Source organism: Dipodomys spectabilis, unplaced genomic scaffold (genome assembly GCF_019054845.1).
Source record: "Dipodomys spectabilis isolate Male_0828 unplaced genomic scaffold, ASM1905484v1 ptg000045l, whole genome shotgun sequence".
NCBI lineage: Eukaryota > Metazoa > Chordata > Mammalia > Rodentia > Heteromyidae > Dipodomys > Dipodomys spectabilis.
The window spans coordinates 7,558,077-7,574,251 of NW_024870722.1; the positions used below are offsets into that span (position 1 = coordinate 7,558,077).

Genomic DNA, 16,175 nt, shown 5'->3' on the forward strand with positions numbered 1-16,175 from the left:
AACTAGATCCACACTGAGTCTGCGGAACTCGAGTCCCTGCCCAGGTCAGCGGTGCCTGCCCAGCGGGCGGGAGGGGACGAAGGCGTGGCCTGGTGTGGGCGTGGCTTTCCGTGGGAGAGAAGGAAAACGGTCCCACCCCTTAAAAAAAAAAAACAACCCTTGCTGTGGTCCCACCCAATCAAGATGGCTTATGCAAATAGACCCCCTCCACCCCGGTCGTCCCGGTAACCGTAATGTGAGGCAGCCAATGGAAGCCAGTGAGTCGCGTCTCTGCTCCACAATTGGTACTGTAGTAAGGAGACGGAGACCCAATGGGCTGTGGGAACGGTCCTCGAAGGGTTGAGGGGCGGGGACATGCAAATGTAGTTTGAAAAGCCGGCGGGAAATCTGAGTTTCGCGGGAGGACCTTGGCGCGTAAACCGTATCCCTTCATTCATTGTCAGCAGCAGCTTCCTGGAGCCATTTTTCAGCTGCCGGCCGCAGCACCCGGGCTGCCGCCACCGCCTCGCAATCCGTTGCATCGGCTGCCCCCGACGCCTCCATCCCCCATCGGGGTCTGATATCCGTGCGGCCGGGACCCTCCTCTCTCCAGAGCCCCGATTATTTTTGGCCCCCGGGGCCTGTTCGGTACGGAAAAATAAAGAGAGAGAGAGAGGGGGCTCGGAAGCGCCGGGCTGGGAGGAGAGAAGGAGGAGAGACTTGGAAACTCCGACTGCAAATAATAAAAGAAATTGAAAGCAATAAATTAATATATCGTAACACTAAAAAGAGCAGGAACGAGAGATGAGAAAGGGGATCCAGCCCGCCCTGGAGCAGTACCTGGTGACCGCCGGGGGTGGGGAGGGGGCGGCTGTCGTCGCCGCCGCCGCCGCCGCCGCTGCAGCCTCCATGGACAAAAGGGCACTGCTGGCCAGCCCGGGTTTCGCCGCCGCCACTGCCGCCGCCCCGGGCGCATACATCCAGATTCTCACCACGAACACTTCCACCACCTCCTGTTCCTCTTCCCTCCAAAGCGGCGCGCTCGCCGCCGGCCCCCTCCTCCCCAGTGCCCCCGGCGCGGAGCCCACCGCCGGCAGCCTCCTCTACACCACGCCACACGGACCCTCCAGCAGAGCCGGGCTGCTGCAGCAGCCACCAGCGCTGGGACGCAGCGGCGGCGGCGGCCCTCCGGTAATACCCTCCCTCCCCGGCCCAGGTGGGAGGTGGGCTCGCCCGGCGTGGGGTGGCGGGCGCGCGCTACGAGGCCGCTCGCTGGGCAAGAGCGCGTGGCCGAGCCTCGTGGGCCTCGGCGGGCGGCTGTCCTTCCAGCGAGGACTTATTGTTAAAGACTTGTGTATGTGTGTTCTCTTCCCCACCCGAGTTGCCGGGAGGGTCGGGGGTCCCAGCCGGGCGCGTGGGGCAGCGGGGATCGCCTCGCCATCCACCACATCAAACACCGCAAAACTTTTCGCAGCCCCCCCCCTCCACTTCTTTTCCTGCACTTTTCCCTACCCCCCACTCTTCCCTCCCCTCCAACTCGAAGCTTCCTCTTTCTCGGGCGTAGGAAGGGGTCACGCCCCGGATGGAGAAGGGGGTGGGGGAGGGAGAAGTGATCTGAAGAGTAGGGGACCCCAGGGGTTGGAATCTAGCGGGCGGGGGGGGGGGACCTGTAGACGTGATCCTCACTATCAGGGCCCCGAGGCCCACGGGCGGCCGGGGGTCCCCGAGGCGTGCTTGGAGCGCCGGGGCTTGCTGGGCTGCGCTTGACACATGGGAGTGCGGGTGGGGGGGCAGATCTAACTCCTGGCAACAAAGGGGATGGGGTAGCCTAAGGGGAGTCGGGCATCGGCGAGGGGGGGACTGGAAGTGGGGTGCTGGGCCGGGGTGTGGGCTGTGTGGGGTGAGGGGCCAGCGGGCTGCTCGCAGCTCCGGCCTGGGCGCATCCTAGTGGTGGCAGCGGCGGCGCCCGCGTGGCCCGCGCGCCGGGGCCTTGCACACCGGGCCCGGGGCCTGCCCTTGACCCGCCTCTCCCCTTGCCCCTGCCTTCTCTCCCCACCCCCTCCCCTCCGCCCGGTACCCCTCCCCACCCCCCAGCGACGGAGGGCGGGGGCAGCCGGGTTCCCGTCCCGCCGCCCGGGTCTGTCCCTCTCTCCGGGACCCGCCGGTGACGTTTCGCACACGTGCGCGGAGGACGCGCCTGTGACTGGGGAGGAGGCGGCGGCGGGAGGGGGCGCTGGAGGGGGAGAGGGGGGCACCCACTTCCTCCTGCTCGCCGGCTCCCTGGCCTGGGACGGTCCCGGCGCCCTCGCACCCGCCCCCGGTACCGCCACCCTCCCTCTCCTGTCCCCACCCCCTCCCCCTCCACCGGCGCCCGCCCTCGCCCGGCGCCGCGGGTCTGTGCGGCCCTCCGGGCCCCCTCTCCGGCCGGTCCCCCACCACTCCCCCGGAGCCAGGCGGTTTCGGAAATGCCCTTACAGCAGCAGGTTAGTGACCGGGACGGCTCGGGGGGCCGCCGCCGCCGCGGGGGTTCGGGGTTCGGTGGGAGGCTGAAGCCGGGAGGGTAGGCGGTTGAGCGGGGTTTTGGAGTGGGAACGGGGGGTTGGGTGCTCGAGGGAAATGAGTAAGCAAGAAAAATCTAACTAAGTAAATGCCCCGGCCTCGGGTTTTGGGAACCCCCCCGGCGGGAGTGATCGCCCCGGGGGGTGGGCTCGGTGTGGACGCGTCTTTTTTTCTTTTCCTCGGGGGCGGATGGATGGGCGATTGAAAGCCGGAGGGGGGCTCCTCGCCCAGGGCCGAGTTGGGCTCTGTTTCCTTCGGTCTTCTTCCCTTGTGCTGGAGGGGGAGGGGGGCAGGTCAGAGGGTAGGGTTGTCGGTAGGGTTCCCAGGCCACCCGCCACCCCCTCCCTTTGTCCCTGTCATTTATAAAGCGCCTTTGAGAGATGATTTAGGTCAGTCTGCGGCTTCTCTTTTTGTTGCTACTAGAAAGAAGTGTGGCTGGGAGGTCTCCCCCTTTCTCCTTTTTTCTCCTTCATTCCTCCATACCTCCTGGTCTTCACCCTCGTGGCTGAGGCTTGGCCCGACGAGGCTAGAACCGAACCGGACTCCGATGAATGGGTTGTTTGCCTGATAAATCCAGCCGTGGACCTCACCTCGTCTCAGCTCCAAATGGGTTTATTTTATTTTATTTTTGCAGAATCAAGGTTTTTGCTGGGGTCTTTTAAGAAAGTATGTATATAGGCGGCAGCACTTTGGGGGAGGGAAAAAAAACTGGGATGAGTTTGGGAAGTATTAAAAATGTTTATTTGCTTCCTGTTTTTAATTTCCCCCCAGGGTTGAATCATAACTGCTTTCCATCTTCAGAGAGACTTGATTGTGGATGTGTGGTACAGTTTCAAGTCAGACGCTCATAGCTTCTTTAGTGACTAGGGTCTGCCAGCAGGGGGGAAACTGAGTACAGTACCTGCTCTCACATACAGTATCCAGTGTGCTGGATTCTCAGTCACATTTTATGCTTATATTAGCATTAAGTGCTCGTGCTGGCTTGACCTAACCATGCTAGGATATATTTCAAGCATTTATTTACCCTACCCCCACCCCCCACAGCTCTGAGACTATATCATAAGCCTAACCTGAAACAAGCAGCTATTGACATACGTCTTGGATTGGATTCAGATTTATAGAGGGAGTAGTTTTGATAATGGGAAATTGTGAGACCACTGAATTATTTTTTAATCTTAGAGCACTTTTTGGACCAGGTCTCCAAGATGGTCTAGCCAAATTTATGTGTAGTTCACTGTATTTAAAGTCTAAAAATTTACCCTTGGTACCATCCAAATTATTTCAAAACTTTATCCTCTTATCCATGAGGTTATTATACTAAGAATGTATATATATTCACTTGGACTCGGACACTCCAAAATATTTTTTCATTACAGCAATATAAATATAACTTATACATATTCAGAAGCATTTTTACATAAGGCTGTAATGTATGCTGAATCATTGGTTAATCTATGCTTTAGGAGCTATTTGTTCTGGGGAGGGAGGGAGGAAATTATCCAGTCAATCCATACAAAGTCCTAGGCAGTGCTTATAAAGTTTGATTTTCTTTTTCTTTAAATCAAAACTGTATTACGCTTCTAGTTAAGTCTTAGAGTTGTACTTAGATTCTTTCCCAGAGCAGGAACTACAAGATAGGATCCTAAAAATGATTGCCCAAACAAAGATAAGACTAAAGATAAGTGCTTTGTAGCCAAGAAGTGCTTGGGAATTCTTTAGGTCACCAGAGTTGCATTCCCATCTGATTCTGTTTCCAAGTTCTGTCTCAGGGACATCCAAGAACCAGGAGCAAAAACCTCACTTTCTTTTCTGTAAAATAGGGGCAATAATACTACTACCTTTAAGGTTCTTTTTGAACTTAATGGTAACACAGGGCCTAGCAAATAATGGATACCTAGTAACATTAGTAATCAGATACATATGTGTGTATACATAATTTATATTATACATGTAAATAATCTTTCTATCTATATGGCACCCACAGTCCCTTTGCATATCTGAGCAGAATGGTTCAAAGTTTCCTAAAGTGATACATTATTAAGCATACCTAAATAATCTATATTTTAGAATGTGTAAAGCGTAGTTATCCTAGCCGTGGGTAAAATGGGGACATTTCAGGAAGATGTGTCTATAGAGGTGGTGGTAGGGGACTTCTGAACCTGTGCCTTGGGTCAGCTCAAATTGAGGTCAGCTCATCATGTTTTTGCCTGAGTTCTGTTATATTCCTGGTTCCATGCAACTGCTAACTTTCGATGCAGTTTCTGCCCAGTGGCTTTTGTTAGAACTAAACTTGCCAGCCTTCACTATGTCAGAGACATGCACTGCATAAATTCAATGTGGATTGGTCAAACTTGCAAATGGACACACTCCAAAGAAACTGAGTCAAAAAATGTTATCCCCTGGACCAGACCAGTTAGGATTCATCATCTTCTGCCTCCTCATTTTTCTAGAAAGAAGCTGAAATGGTTTCATCCTTCCAGAAAATTTGAGATCTATTAGGGCAAGAGGCAATGTCTTGTCATATCAGCTTTAATTTAATCCAGTCAAACCAGCCTGCTGATTATACTTTGAGAAACAACCCTCAGTGCTTGAAATATTCATTTAAGAATGGAGAAGCCATAGGTGCTATTTCAGCAGGGTCTCTTTTCCTGCACAAGTACAAAAGAAGAAAAATGCTGGGTTCCTGTGGTTCTGTACTCAATAATCTTGCTTCTGTTGAGATGTATGGACGATGCCAAGGGTGAGCTGGGAGAGAATTTTTAGTCATTTCATACCCCAAAATGGAAGTTTTAATATAATGCAGTGCCCAGACTTGGGCAGTACAAATAGCTTCTCTATAATCAGTACCAAGGGCGCCACCATAATCATCCTGAGACAAAGCACCCTTAACTGAGGCACTGAGAGAGAGAGAGAGAGAGCACCTCAGCTTGCGAACAGGAAAGGATTTCTCCTTTCTCTCTAAATCACCACCTTGTGTAATACTTGGAAGAAGGGTGGGTTCTGAGATTAATGTGCTATATAAAGCAAAGTTGAAAACAGAAAATAATACTCTAAGCTTAGACATGAATAAGTACCAACACCTGGAGATTGAAAGGCAGAGGAAAGCTATCTTGTGGTTTCTCAAAGATAAGAAACAGTAGTTTTCCTTTAAACTCTTAGGTCTTAGTTGACATCCTCATACATACAACCACCCAGCCTTTAACCCTTTTCCCGGTGACTTGGACGTGTCCTGCTAATAACTTTTAAGTATTCAAGTTAATTTTCTGGCTAGTTTTCTAACTTAACCTGATTTCTAAATACCCCGTTTTCCTACTTTCTTAAGCTAACCAATTCCCAGATCCTTTTATCTACCTTTTTTTTTTTTTTTGGTAGCACTTGAATTTGAACTCCTTTGCTTGAAAGGCTTTGAACTCAGGAGCTTTGGTTTGCTGGACAGGCGCTGTACCACTGAGCTGAGCCTCCAGTTCTTTAAGATAGGGCCTCATTTTTGCCTTATTTGTCCATCAGGACCACTATCGCATTGTTTTTGTTTTGGAATGTGGAATGTGGAGATAGTCCTATGGGCATTCCTACCTGGGCTGGCTTGGTTCTGGCCTCCTCCACAACTAGGATAATAAGCATTTAGTGCCACACCCAACTATTAGTTAAGAAGGAAGGAGTCACTTCAACTCTTCTGTCGAGAATGGTGATCCTCCCATTCTCAGCCTCTAGGTAGTTAGATTTACAGGTGTAAGCCACCAGTGCCCAGTTTCTTTGGCCTGTGCACTTTCTAAAATATTCATAATAATTTAATTAGGATGAGTGAAAACCAATTGCCTTTGTTCAACAAATCAAATCCCTCAGATTCCCAATGAAACGACCCGATAGTGCAAGGTAAAGGAAATAAATGCCTTTCTACCCTTATGAGATTCTGTTTTATTTCTTAAAGAGAACAGACCTGAACTCTTCAAGATACTAAGTATGTGGTTCAGTGGATCTTTTCATGCTTTTTAGCTGTTTAAAAATAGTGTCTAGGGGGCTGGGAAGGTGGTTCAGTGGTAGAGTGCTTGCCTTGCATACATGAGGCCCTGGGTTCGATTCCTCAGCACCACATAAGCAGAAAAAGCCAGAAGTGGCGCTGTGGCTGAAGTGGTAGGGCACTAGCCTTGAGCTGAAGAGCTGAGGGACAGTGCCCAGACCCAGAATTCAGGCCTTATGACCAACAACAACAACAAAAAAAATAGGATCCTGGACTGTATTTACAATTACAATTAAAGCCTCCCTTTTTTTCTGCTAATAATTTTTCATAGGGCTAAGAAGGGTGGATAACTGACAAAGAAGTAAGTAGAGGAAACTACTAATGTATCTCCTTCCTCTTCCCTGGTCCTGACTGGCTTATAAGAATGACTGGGGAAAATGTATCTTACACAAAGTTACACAAAAGAAGGCAAGGTAAGGTGGTGTGTGTGGGGTAACATTGGTAGATTTTTCTCTCAGTAAGAGCGGGAAAATGTCTATGCTTTTGCTTTGAACACTTCCCTAAAATATATAATTTATAAGAATGCATTGTCAACTCCCAGCCTTAATGAGGATTAGTCATATGGCCACTACAGTTGCCTACATTAAACTTTGGACAGCCGGACACTGGTAGCTCACACTTGGAATCCTAGGTTTTTCAAGAGGCTGAGCTCTGAGGCTCTCGATTTGAAGCCAGCCCAAGCCTGGACAGAAAAGTACCTGTGAGACTCTTATTTCCAATTAACCACTCTAAAATGGGAAGTGGTACCGTGGCTCAAGTGGTAGAGCGTTAGTTTTAAACACAAAGAGGCTTAGGGACAGTGCCCAGGCCCCGAGTTCGGGCCCCACAACCAACGACAACAAAACACCAACTTTGAACAAACTGTGATGAAGCTAGGTGGTATCCTGAAGCCCCACACCCCCAGCTTTGCTTTGTAAACCAAGGCAAGATTTTATGTCAGCTAGAAATTGGGAGTAGTTGAAAATCATTGAAAACAGACAGCTGGTGGAATCTGAGAAGGGAGACGGAACATAAAGGAAAAAGGGACTTTCATTCGGTTTCTGTTCCCTTAGCCCAACAGACTGGGGCCATTTGTAGTGTCCTGGCATCATTCTTAATACTTGGTAGTCCTTAAACCCATACTTCAGGTTAGCCTAGGCAATACTTGGTATTTATGATGGCCTGGGAGCTATGCAGAGTCCTCCGCCACTCAGCCCTCTTTTTGTGGGTGCCCAATGCAGTTAATTACTTGCTGTGCTCATGGAGGATCAAAGCCAGGACTGGAAACCCACATTCTTAACCAGAAGCTTCTTTTGCCAAATTATGTCTTCGTTACCATATGGGAAGAATGCAATGTGTAGGATACACTTTATATTTCCAACAGGAGTGGTTATATTTAAGAAGGGGATGGGGGGAGGTACAAGTAGAAAAGTGTCCTTTGAACAATTGAGTAACTTCTTCCTAAAGATAACTAAAGTAGCAAACTACTTCAGAAGTTAAGTTGAGAAGGAATTACAAAATGAAACAAATGACTGTCATGGAAACATGATAATGGTATTTTTAAAGCTTTATTTGATACTTGCAGATTTGATTTTCTGTGGATATGACATTTCTAGTCCCCCAAAAGTGAAGCATGAATTTCACAGAGAGCATCCTAGATTTGGAATTTTGTTGAGAAAGGGGAAATGGGAGGGAGGTTTTTTTTTTGTCCTGGGCCTGCATCCTGAGTAACTGTCCAGGGCTGTGGCACTGAGGCTTTAGCCAAGATGTTCTTCAAGTGGTTTGCTTGTGCGCTGTGGCAAAATGGCTGATCAGTTAACTCTTCCAGAGAAAGTCATCCCCTAAAAGCCAGAACTAATTCCCTTAAAGTACTTTATTTTACTTGTGGAACTGAGAAAGCTTAAACAGAATTGCTTCAAACCCTGAATCAGCCTTATAATGAAACATAATCCAACATGGCTGAAGTTCACTTGCTCTTAGGGGCAGGGCTTTATGATTTATCTGTAATCCAGCAGCCAGAAAGTTACTTTGTGTGGCAGGGGCTAAAAACCAGAGAATACTAAGTAGCAACTGATAAAGAGCATGGCTATCTGTGAAGCTGATTTCTGCTGAGGGATTTTTTTGAGGGGTGGAGGAATTCAATTCCCCCTGCCCCACTGTTTAGCTCTTACCTGGCCATGTTAGAGAACCTTTTTGGAGGGTCCTCCAGTTTGCTATGTAGATTCTGCTGAGAAAGGCTTGGTCCTGATTTTGTTTGTATGATCCTCAAGGGCATAGGTTTGGATTCATTACATGCAGTGAAGGAGTGAATTTGGGCCCCATAGATTTCACTCCCCCTCTGCCCTTTTGCATTTCTTTGTTGTTTGGTTTGTTTTTTATTTTCTCCCCTTTTTTTTCTCAGTCAGACTTTGAACTCATAGCCACATCCTTGCTCTGCTGAATTTGCCACCTAAACCACTAGCCCAGCTTTTTGCTGTTTATTTTGGAGATGGAACTTCCTTGTGGACTTTCCTACCTGGATTGGCTTTGAACCACAGTCCTTCAGATCTACTGAGTACCTAGGATTACAGGAAAGCCACTGTTACCCAACCCTTCATTTCTAATGCTTTGGGGCTCCAGAAATATATAATCTGAGCAGGATCCCTGAGGCCCACACTTCCCTCTAGCTCTTCTGCTTCCAGCAGGCCCTTGGAGAGAAGAAAGCTTGTGTACATAAAATTCACACTCCCTTCCTAAAGGGTGAAGTGACAGCTGAATATAAAGTTAAGTGATAGAACCTAGAGCTGGTACCTAGTTTTTATTCCAGCTGTACTGACCACTTATATGACTTTGGGCAAAAGCTTTTATCTGTCTTCAATTCCTAATCTGTACTTACCACATGGGTACTCATGAGGGGAGAAAGTTTAAACGAACTTGTATTTGTAAGGTGCTGGGCATGTGGTTGTCGAATAACTGCATAGTGGAGTTGCTCTTCTCTTTCATAGCCATTTCTTGTGCCGCCATTTTGTGGTGTTTTCTTAGCCATTAATGATCATTTCAACCCACATGCACCTCTAAAAAAAATTATGGTGATAAGAAGAGGGAGGAGTGAGATATAGGATGGCTTTGCCTAATGCAGTTATTAGGACCTAGGGTCTTTGTCTCTCTTTATAAGCTGTCCATTGACTTGGGAGAAAGAACCGAAGAATAAGCTTCTTATAGTACGATCAGTAGTCATAGTGTCATGAATAAAACCTTTATTTCTGTGATTAAATGTGTTAATAAAGTGGTACTATTAATATGAATTGCACTATTAACATAATTTCACTTCTGTACAGTAAACCATGGCTTATGACTGAATGGGAGAAATTGGGGCCTCTAAGCTCCTGAACCTTGGCTGACTTGGAGGTTCCCCCAGTATATCTGGGGGTGAGAGCTGGTCTTGCTCCACAGAGGCAGTTGAACCTGCTTATATGCCTGTCTTGTCCCTTCTTTTCTACTTTGCACTTCTTTTTTTCTCAGTTGTTCTTTTCTCCCTCTGCCTGGCTCTTAGATGAGACATTCAGCCTTCAGTGGCTGCTTTTGGGACTTAAAAAAATTAATTTTGCCCATGGTTCAGGCATTCCAGGTACAATGAAATTGTATCCTTTCCCAGGCCATTCCCCACTCTTCCCAGGTTAATGCTACCACGGCACCTGCTTTCAGGATGTAGATTGCCTTTTAGTCCATCTGCTCATGGATTTTTCTCCCCTTGCTTCATTCCCCTTAACTGCCTTCCTTCCCACAGGTCCTTCACAGTCCCTATGAGGTAACTCTCATGGACAGAGCGAACCACCCCTGACTCCTCCCCAGCGTTGGATTCTTTCTCATCCTCCTTAAGCGACTTTTCTTGTGGCACATCATAGTCTGCCATGTTCTTCATAGTCTGTTATGTTCTTCATAATGATCTCCCATGTTCTTGACTGACTCCCCAAACCTATGCCCTCGGAGAGATCAGTCTGCCTTCATTGTCTATTCTGTGCAATGACTTCTATGCTGTACATTTACGTATTTGAGAAGAGAGGTGTTTTCATTACATATCTTCCATGGGCTTGGCACCCCACTAGTCTTTTTGGGGATGCAAATGCAGAAGAATTATGAGGTGTAATCCGCCCACTCTTAAGTTGACAGTCTTAGGAGAGGAGCTTTAAACACTAGTTGATCTCAAGCAAGATTAAACAGGAGTCAGGAGAAGAAAGCAAGACTCATCTAGTCCTCTGTTGTAAGGTATTGACAGAAAGTAGGAGAAAAGAGCAGGAGAGTCACCAGCTTCTCATGAGAACATAGAGTCCATAGTTCCCAGGGCTGCCAGTCTCAGCATATTGGAATGCACCTAAGATTCTCCTGGAATTCATTTTTTTTAATGCTGATGCCTAGGACCCGCCCAGGTGAATTAGAATTTCTGAGGATGAGTCTTTACAATATTTCAGGTGATTTTAACGTTCACTTGTCATTGGAACTTCTAGGCCAGGTAGAGAGAAGAGTGGGGTGGTTGTTCCTGTCAGTGGAAGCATAAACCAGTGGTAACGAGATAGAAAGTAGGTTGGTATAAGGAGGGACCAATTAGACTGGCATCAATATGGGGAATAATAAGCCCATTAGAATATATTGGTTAAAGTGGTCTAGGACAGGGTTTGCCTTTATATAAGGGCTTAGCAGGAGGTTAATGGGATTGTAGGGGCTGTGTTTGAGGGGCTGGGGTGTCTGTGCTTGTACAAAGAAGAAAGGTGCTATCTGTAGGGGTTTGTAGGATCTTGCTCCAGAGATAGACTGCCAGAGGGGAAGGTAGGCCTGTGTGTTACCAGATCCACAACCTTCTTGAAATGCCAGAAATCTACAGTTTTTAAATGTTGGCTCAATTAAAAAGGAAAATGTGCAGGCCAAACAAAATAGGTCTCTAGGCCAGATTTGGCTGAAGGGCTGCCACTCAGCAGTCTCTGGTCTGTGAAGTAATAATAGCTAATGTTTATGGAGTGCTCGTGTGTATCGAGGGCACTAAACTAAGTGCTTTGCTCACATTAGCACGCTTTCCACAGAACCACCGATGAAGTGGGTATTATTACCATCCTTGTTCTACCCAGGAGGAAGTCGATGACTAGGGGTTAAGGGCCTGGCTTAGGGCCCTACTAACAAGTGGGACAACCAGAATTAAACCCAAGGAACCTGACTCCAAAGTCTCAGCTTATCCCCCTGTTGCTATCCTTTGGACTCTGGCCTTAAGTGTGTAAGTAGGAATCTCAGATACCTGTCAAAAAGAAATAATTAAACGTGTTTCCTGATACATGGTCCTTATTCATGAATGCTTGGCCACACCATGGGAGACAGAAGAGGCAGGAGGATCACAAGTTCAAGGCCAGACTGGGCTACTTAGATCCACTCTCAAGGAAAGCAAAAACTAAAAGGTTTAGATTTGTAATCTTGGTTTCTTTCAGATTTGGGGGATATTTGAATATATATAAATATTGAGATTGTCTTGGGGAAAGGACCCAGGTCTAAACACAAAATTTATTTGTGTTACCTATGTACCTTAAACACAGAGCTGGAACGTAATTTTTATACACAACTTGTGTATGAGACAGATTTTTCATGATGTGTAATTTTCTACTTGTGGGGAACATGTGGGTAGGTAAAATGTTTCAGATTTTGGAGCATTTCAGATGTTGAGATTAGGGATACTCAGCCTGTAATAATAATTCCCTGGAGTACTTGTTCCTATGTAGATTTCTAGGTTCCATCTCTAGTCTTAATCAGAGAAATGCATAAATCTAATTTCTGGTAGCTGGGGAATCCCAGATGTAGATAGTCAAACACAGAAAGTTCTTGAACAGGATTGCCCAGTTGAGGGCAGGAATCTTGTATAGAATCAAAGCACAAGAAGTTCATCCCTACTCCCTATTGGTCATAGAGAGCACAGACCTGCAGACCCCAGGGACCAGCCAGACCTCATGTCTACCCTAGTGGTGCCAACTTCCCATTTCCAGGTCATATCAAGGCAAACTGTACAAAGATAAGTTATTCAAAACCCGAAGGGAGGTTAGACACTTGAGTCTTTGCTTCCCATAGTATTTTTAACTCCTGGGGCTGGAGGAATGGATGTGGTTGAGCAGTGCACTGCCTGAGTGTGCCTTATGTGGAGAGAATGGTTAGGTGGCAGTGAGTGACATGTGGATCATCAGCTTTCCAGGGGGCAAGGGGCTGAGGCCTGGAATTGTATGTAACACTGGTGACAAGTCCTCATGAACTGATTATATCAGGCCAAGTACTGATCTCCCTGGTTTTCACGGGGGGAAAATGAACATGATGCCACAAAACAAAACACCCTTCCATTATTTTCCTTTTTCCCTCCATAATATGAAAACAAGACAAATTTATCAGGTTGATTTTTGGGGGATCAATACTGTCAGGGTTCCCAGAGACAGACCATCAGGTGTGACTTATCACATGCTTCACCCGGTCTCTGCCAGGCTCCTAGCTGCTTTGACAGAGCCCACAGTTTGCAACCTCTCCAAGCCAGCTAGAGAGTGCTGTGTATAAAGAAAGGTCACCTAATTATGTCCCTAAACCAAGATGGCCTTTATTTCTTGCACTGTCAGGTTTAAAAATGCAAAATCTTGTATTTGTTTTCTTAAGCTCTATTTTATTAAAAGTCTAAAAGTGAGTGTTTGACTACTCTTTAGGAAGAATGAGCCATATAAAATTTAAATGCCTTTGTAGTTGTTTTTATTTTTTTAATGGTGGTACTAGGATTTGAACTCTCACCCTTACTTAAGCCATACCTCTACGTCCAGCTTTGTGGTGCATATTTAGAGATAAGAGTCTCATAGACTTCATACCCAGACTGGCTTTGAACTATGATCCTCAGATCTCAGCCTCTTGAATAGCTAGGACTATAGACATGAGCCACTGTCACTGGCTTTTATGTGTGTAACTGTTTTAGCCTTCTTGCAGCACCCTCCCTGAACTCACTGGTTTTTGTTGCTATATTGGGTAGCGAAACTTGGGAGGATCACATGAATGATGCGGTAAGGTTTCCAACCTTTCACGTTGCTATTTTCCTCGTAAGCATTCTCAGACATACTGGTTCTGGGGCTATTCTTTAGGAGGCAAATTCTCAGCCCTGGGGATTTGTGACACAGAGGTGGGGTATGGACAGGGAGTGTAGGACTTGTAAATCTGGCTCCAGAAACATGCTTTGCCACTTAGCAGTGTGTGACCTTTCGCAAATTCCATCTATGAGCTGCAGTTACCTAAAATAGTGATACTGTCTCCTTCACTGGTTGAGGGAGAGGATTAAATGAGATAGCATTTATAGGAAATAAAACAAAAAGTTTATTGAGGCACTTCCCAGGGATGAGGTGCCATGTGTTGGTTGAATCTGAATTCAGCGTTGTTCCCTTCTTTGGAGAAAACAAACCTTTGAACAAGTGTTAAATACCTACTTTGTGCATTTGTGCAAATATAGTTCTGAAAATCTGGGGGCTTCATAAATGACTCCATGTCCTTTCAGCCTCATGGAGTTCATCAGAAGACAAGGGAAAATGAAAAAGTGAAGACCCTAAGAAAGTCAGTGAAGGTTCTTAGACATCTGAACTGTAGGGAAGAGGGCAGATCTGTGCGAATGACCATAGAGGCTTTAGGAAGATTTCAAGGAGAACAGTTTCAACCCTCTTGACCTGTTATTGGCAGAAGGCGGTCCCACTTTAGCAGCCCTGGCCTCCACACTCTAGATGGCAGTAGCATCGCTGCAGACAGGATGGTCAAAATTGTCTCCAGACACTGTCACTGGGCCTCTGGATCACAATGAGTGACTGAGAACCACTGAAGTAGACTGGAAGAAAAGCCAGAAATAGGGGATTCGCTATTTCATGCATTTTATTATATATGGTAGACTTGAATCTTTAAAGATGTTATCAACTTTACAAGCAGATGATTTCTCAGAACTGGGTTTTAACTTCATTATGCTCAACTGTGGAACTCAGCTGTGAGTCACGGCCCTCACTCTTGGTCGATGGTGCAGAGAGAACTTGCTCTGTGTGGCTCACTTGAAGCTCTGTCTGTTTTATGAGCAGGCGTAATATTAATTGGCTACAAGGAGCCTCTCTGGAACTTGGAGAAGAAAGGATCAAAGTCTGCAGTTTGGGGGAGGAAGTTTTATATTTATCATTGACTCAACTAGGTAATTAAGAGAGACCTTCTGCCCAGGATCAACTTCTCAGCTTGGTTTTTAATCTCAGATTCATCTCTTCGTAGTTTCATCACTTTGCCTCTATGCCCAGTTTTCTCTTCTGATAAATAGGGAAAATCCTCCCCACTCCAGGGTTCTTGTGAGTGTTGAAAGCAACACAGTGCTAGCTCCAGCCTTGGCCATGTGCTAAGGGATCTGGGGGTGCTTGATGTCTCCATTATTAAGTTAAGATTCCCTTTCAGAGCAACTCAGCAGTTAGCTACCATTGCCTTTGTAGCCCATGCTTCTGTAGTCTTTCCACACTGCCCACCATCTCAGCCATGTGGGGCACTGATTCATTTCATGTATTTAGCAGTTACACCTAGTTACACCTAGTCACCAACCTTGGTGCTAAGGCCACAAGTATCAACAGTTGGGCTCTGGTGTCTCAGTTCTGTAATTCTAGCTACTCAGAAGCAGAGATCGAGGACCAAGGTTTGAAGCCAACCCCAGCAGGAAAGTCCATGAGACTCTTATCCCCAATCAGCTGCCACAAAGCTGGAAGTGGAGCTGTGGCTCAAATGGTAGAATGCTAGTCTTGAACATAAAAAGTCTGGGACAGTGCCTAGGCCCTGAGTTCAAGCCCCAAGATTGGCATATATATAATATACTTTGCAAAGTCCCTGCCTTTGTGCAGTTGCATCATTTTTCAAAATGTTGCCATTCAGTAAGTACTTGTTTTTGTCTTTGGTGGATGCTGATATGTTTTGAACAATGGTTTGGAAACTTGTAAGTGTGTGTGTGTGTGTGTGTGTGTGTGTGTGACTAAGAGAACTACTGTACCAAGTACCAGAGCTAATATTGGGGAAATAAATTTCTGGAGGAACCCCAAGGCTTTGGTTGGACTTCAGTAGTGTCATCAAGTTAGGTGTTGCTACCATGCACCAGTAGCTCATACCAGTAATCCTAGCTGCACAGAGGCTGATGTCTGAGGATTGCTGTTCAAAGCCAGCCCGGACAGGAAAATCTGAGAGGTTCTTATCTCCAATTAACCAGCAAAATGCTAGATGTAGAGCTGTGGTAGAGCATCAGGCTTGAGCAAGAAAGCTAAGGGACAACATTGGCACTAAGTTCAAGGCCCAGTACCAGCATTCTCAAAAAACAGCTTTAATGTTGTTCATAGAGATTCCAACAGAGTAGCCACAGGATAAGTGTTGGTGTAAATCTAGCCTATCTCTTTATCCTAAAAACCAACAAAGGTATTAAATAAATATCACCATGGTTCTTTGTATAAAAAACAAGGATCGTTCAGTTTGGGTATGAGTAACCATCATATAAATTAAAACCAAAATCATAGCATCCAACTTCTTGTTAAAACATAAGTAAAAAAGCTCAATAAAAATACCTTTATGAGAATGGATTTAGTTTTTAAAAGTCTAACTCAGATTGGCAAGAAAA

General features: G+C 46.4%; 1 protein-coding gene across 4 annotated transcripts in view; it reads left to right on the forward strand.

Annotated features, from left to right (window-relative positions):
* The first annotated feature begins 389 nt into the window (after positions 1-389).
* The window catches only part of E2f3 (E2F transcription factor 3), a 77,043-nt gene continuing 61,257 nt past the window's right edge, over positions 390-16,175 (forward strand). Inside the window, exon 1 of one of the 4 annotated variants that reach the window (XM_042678572.1) lies at positions 390-1,170. In XM_042678572.1, the coding sequence (XP_042534506.1) occupies positions 784-1,170 (387 nt within the window). In that variant the 5' untranslated portion in view covers positions 390-783. Of the gene's footprint in view, positions 1,171-2,186; positions 2,463-16,175 lie in introns of those variants that run through there. The other 3 variants (XM_042678573.1, XM_042678575.1, XM_042678574.1) reach the window with 3 other exon arrangements.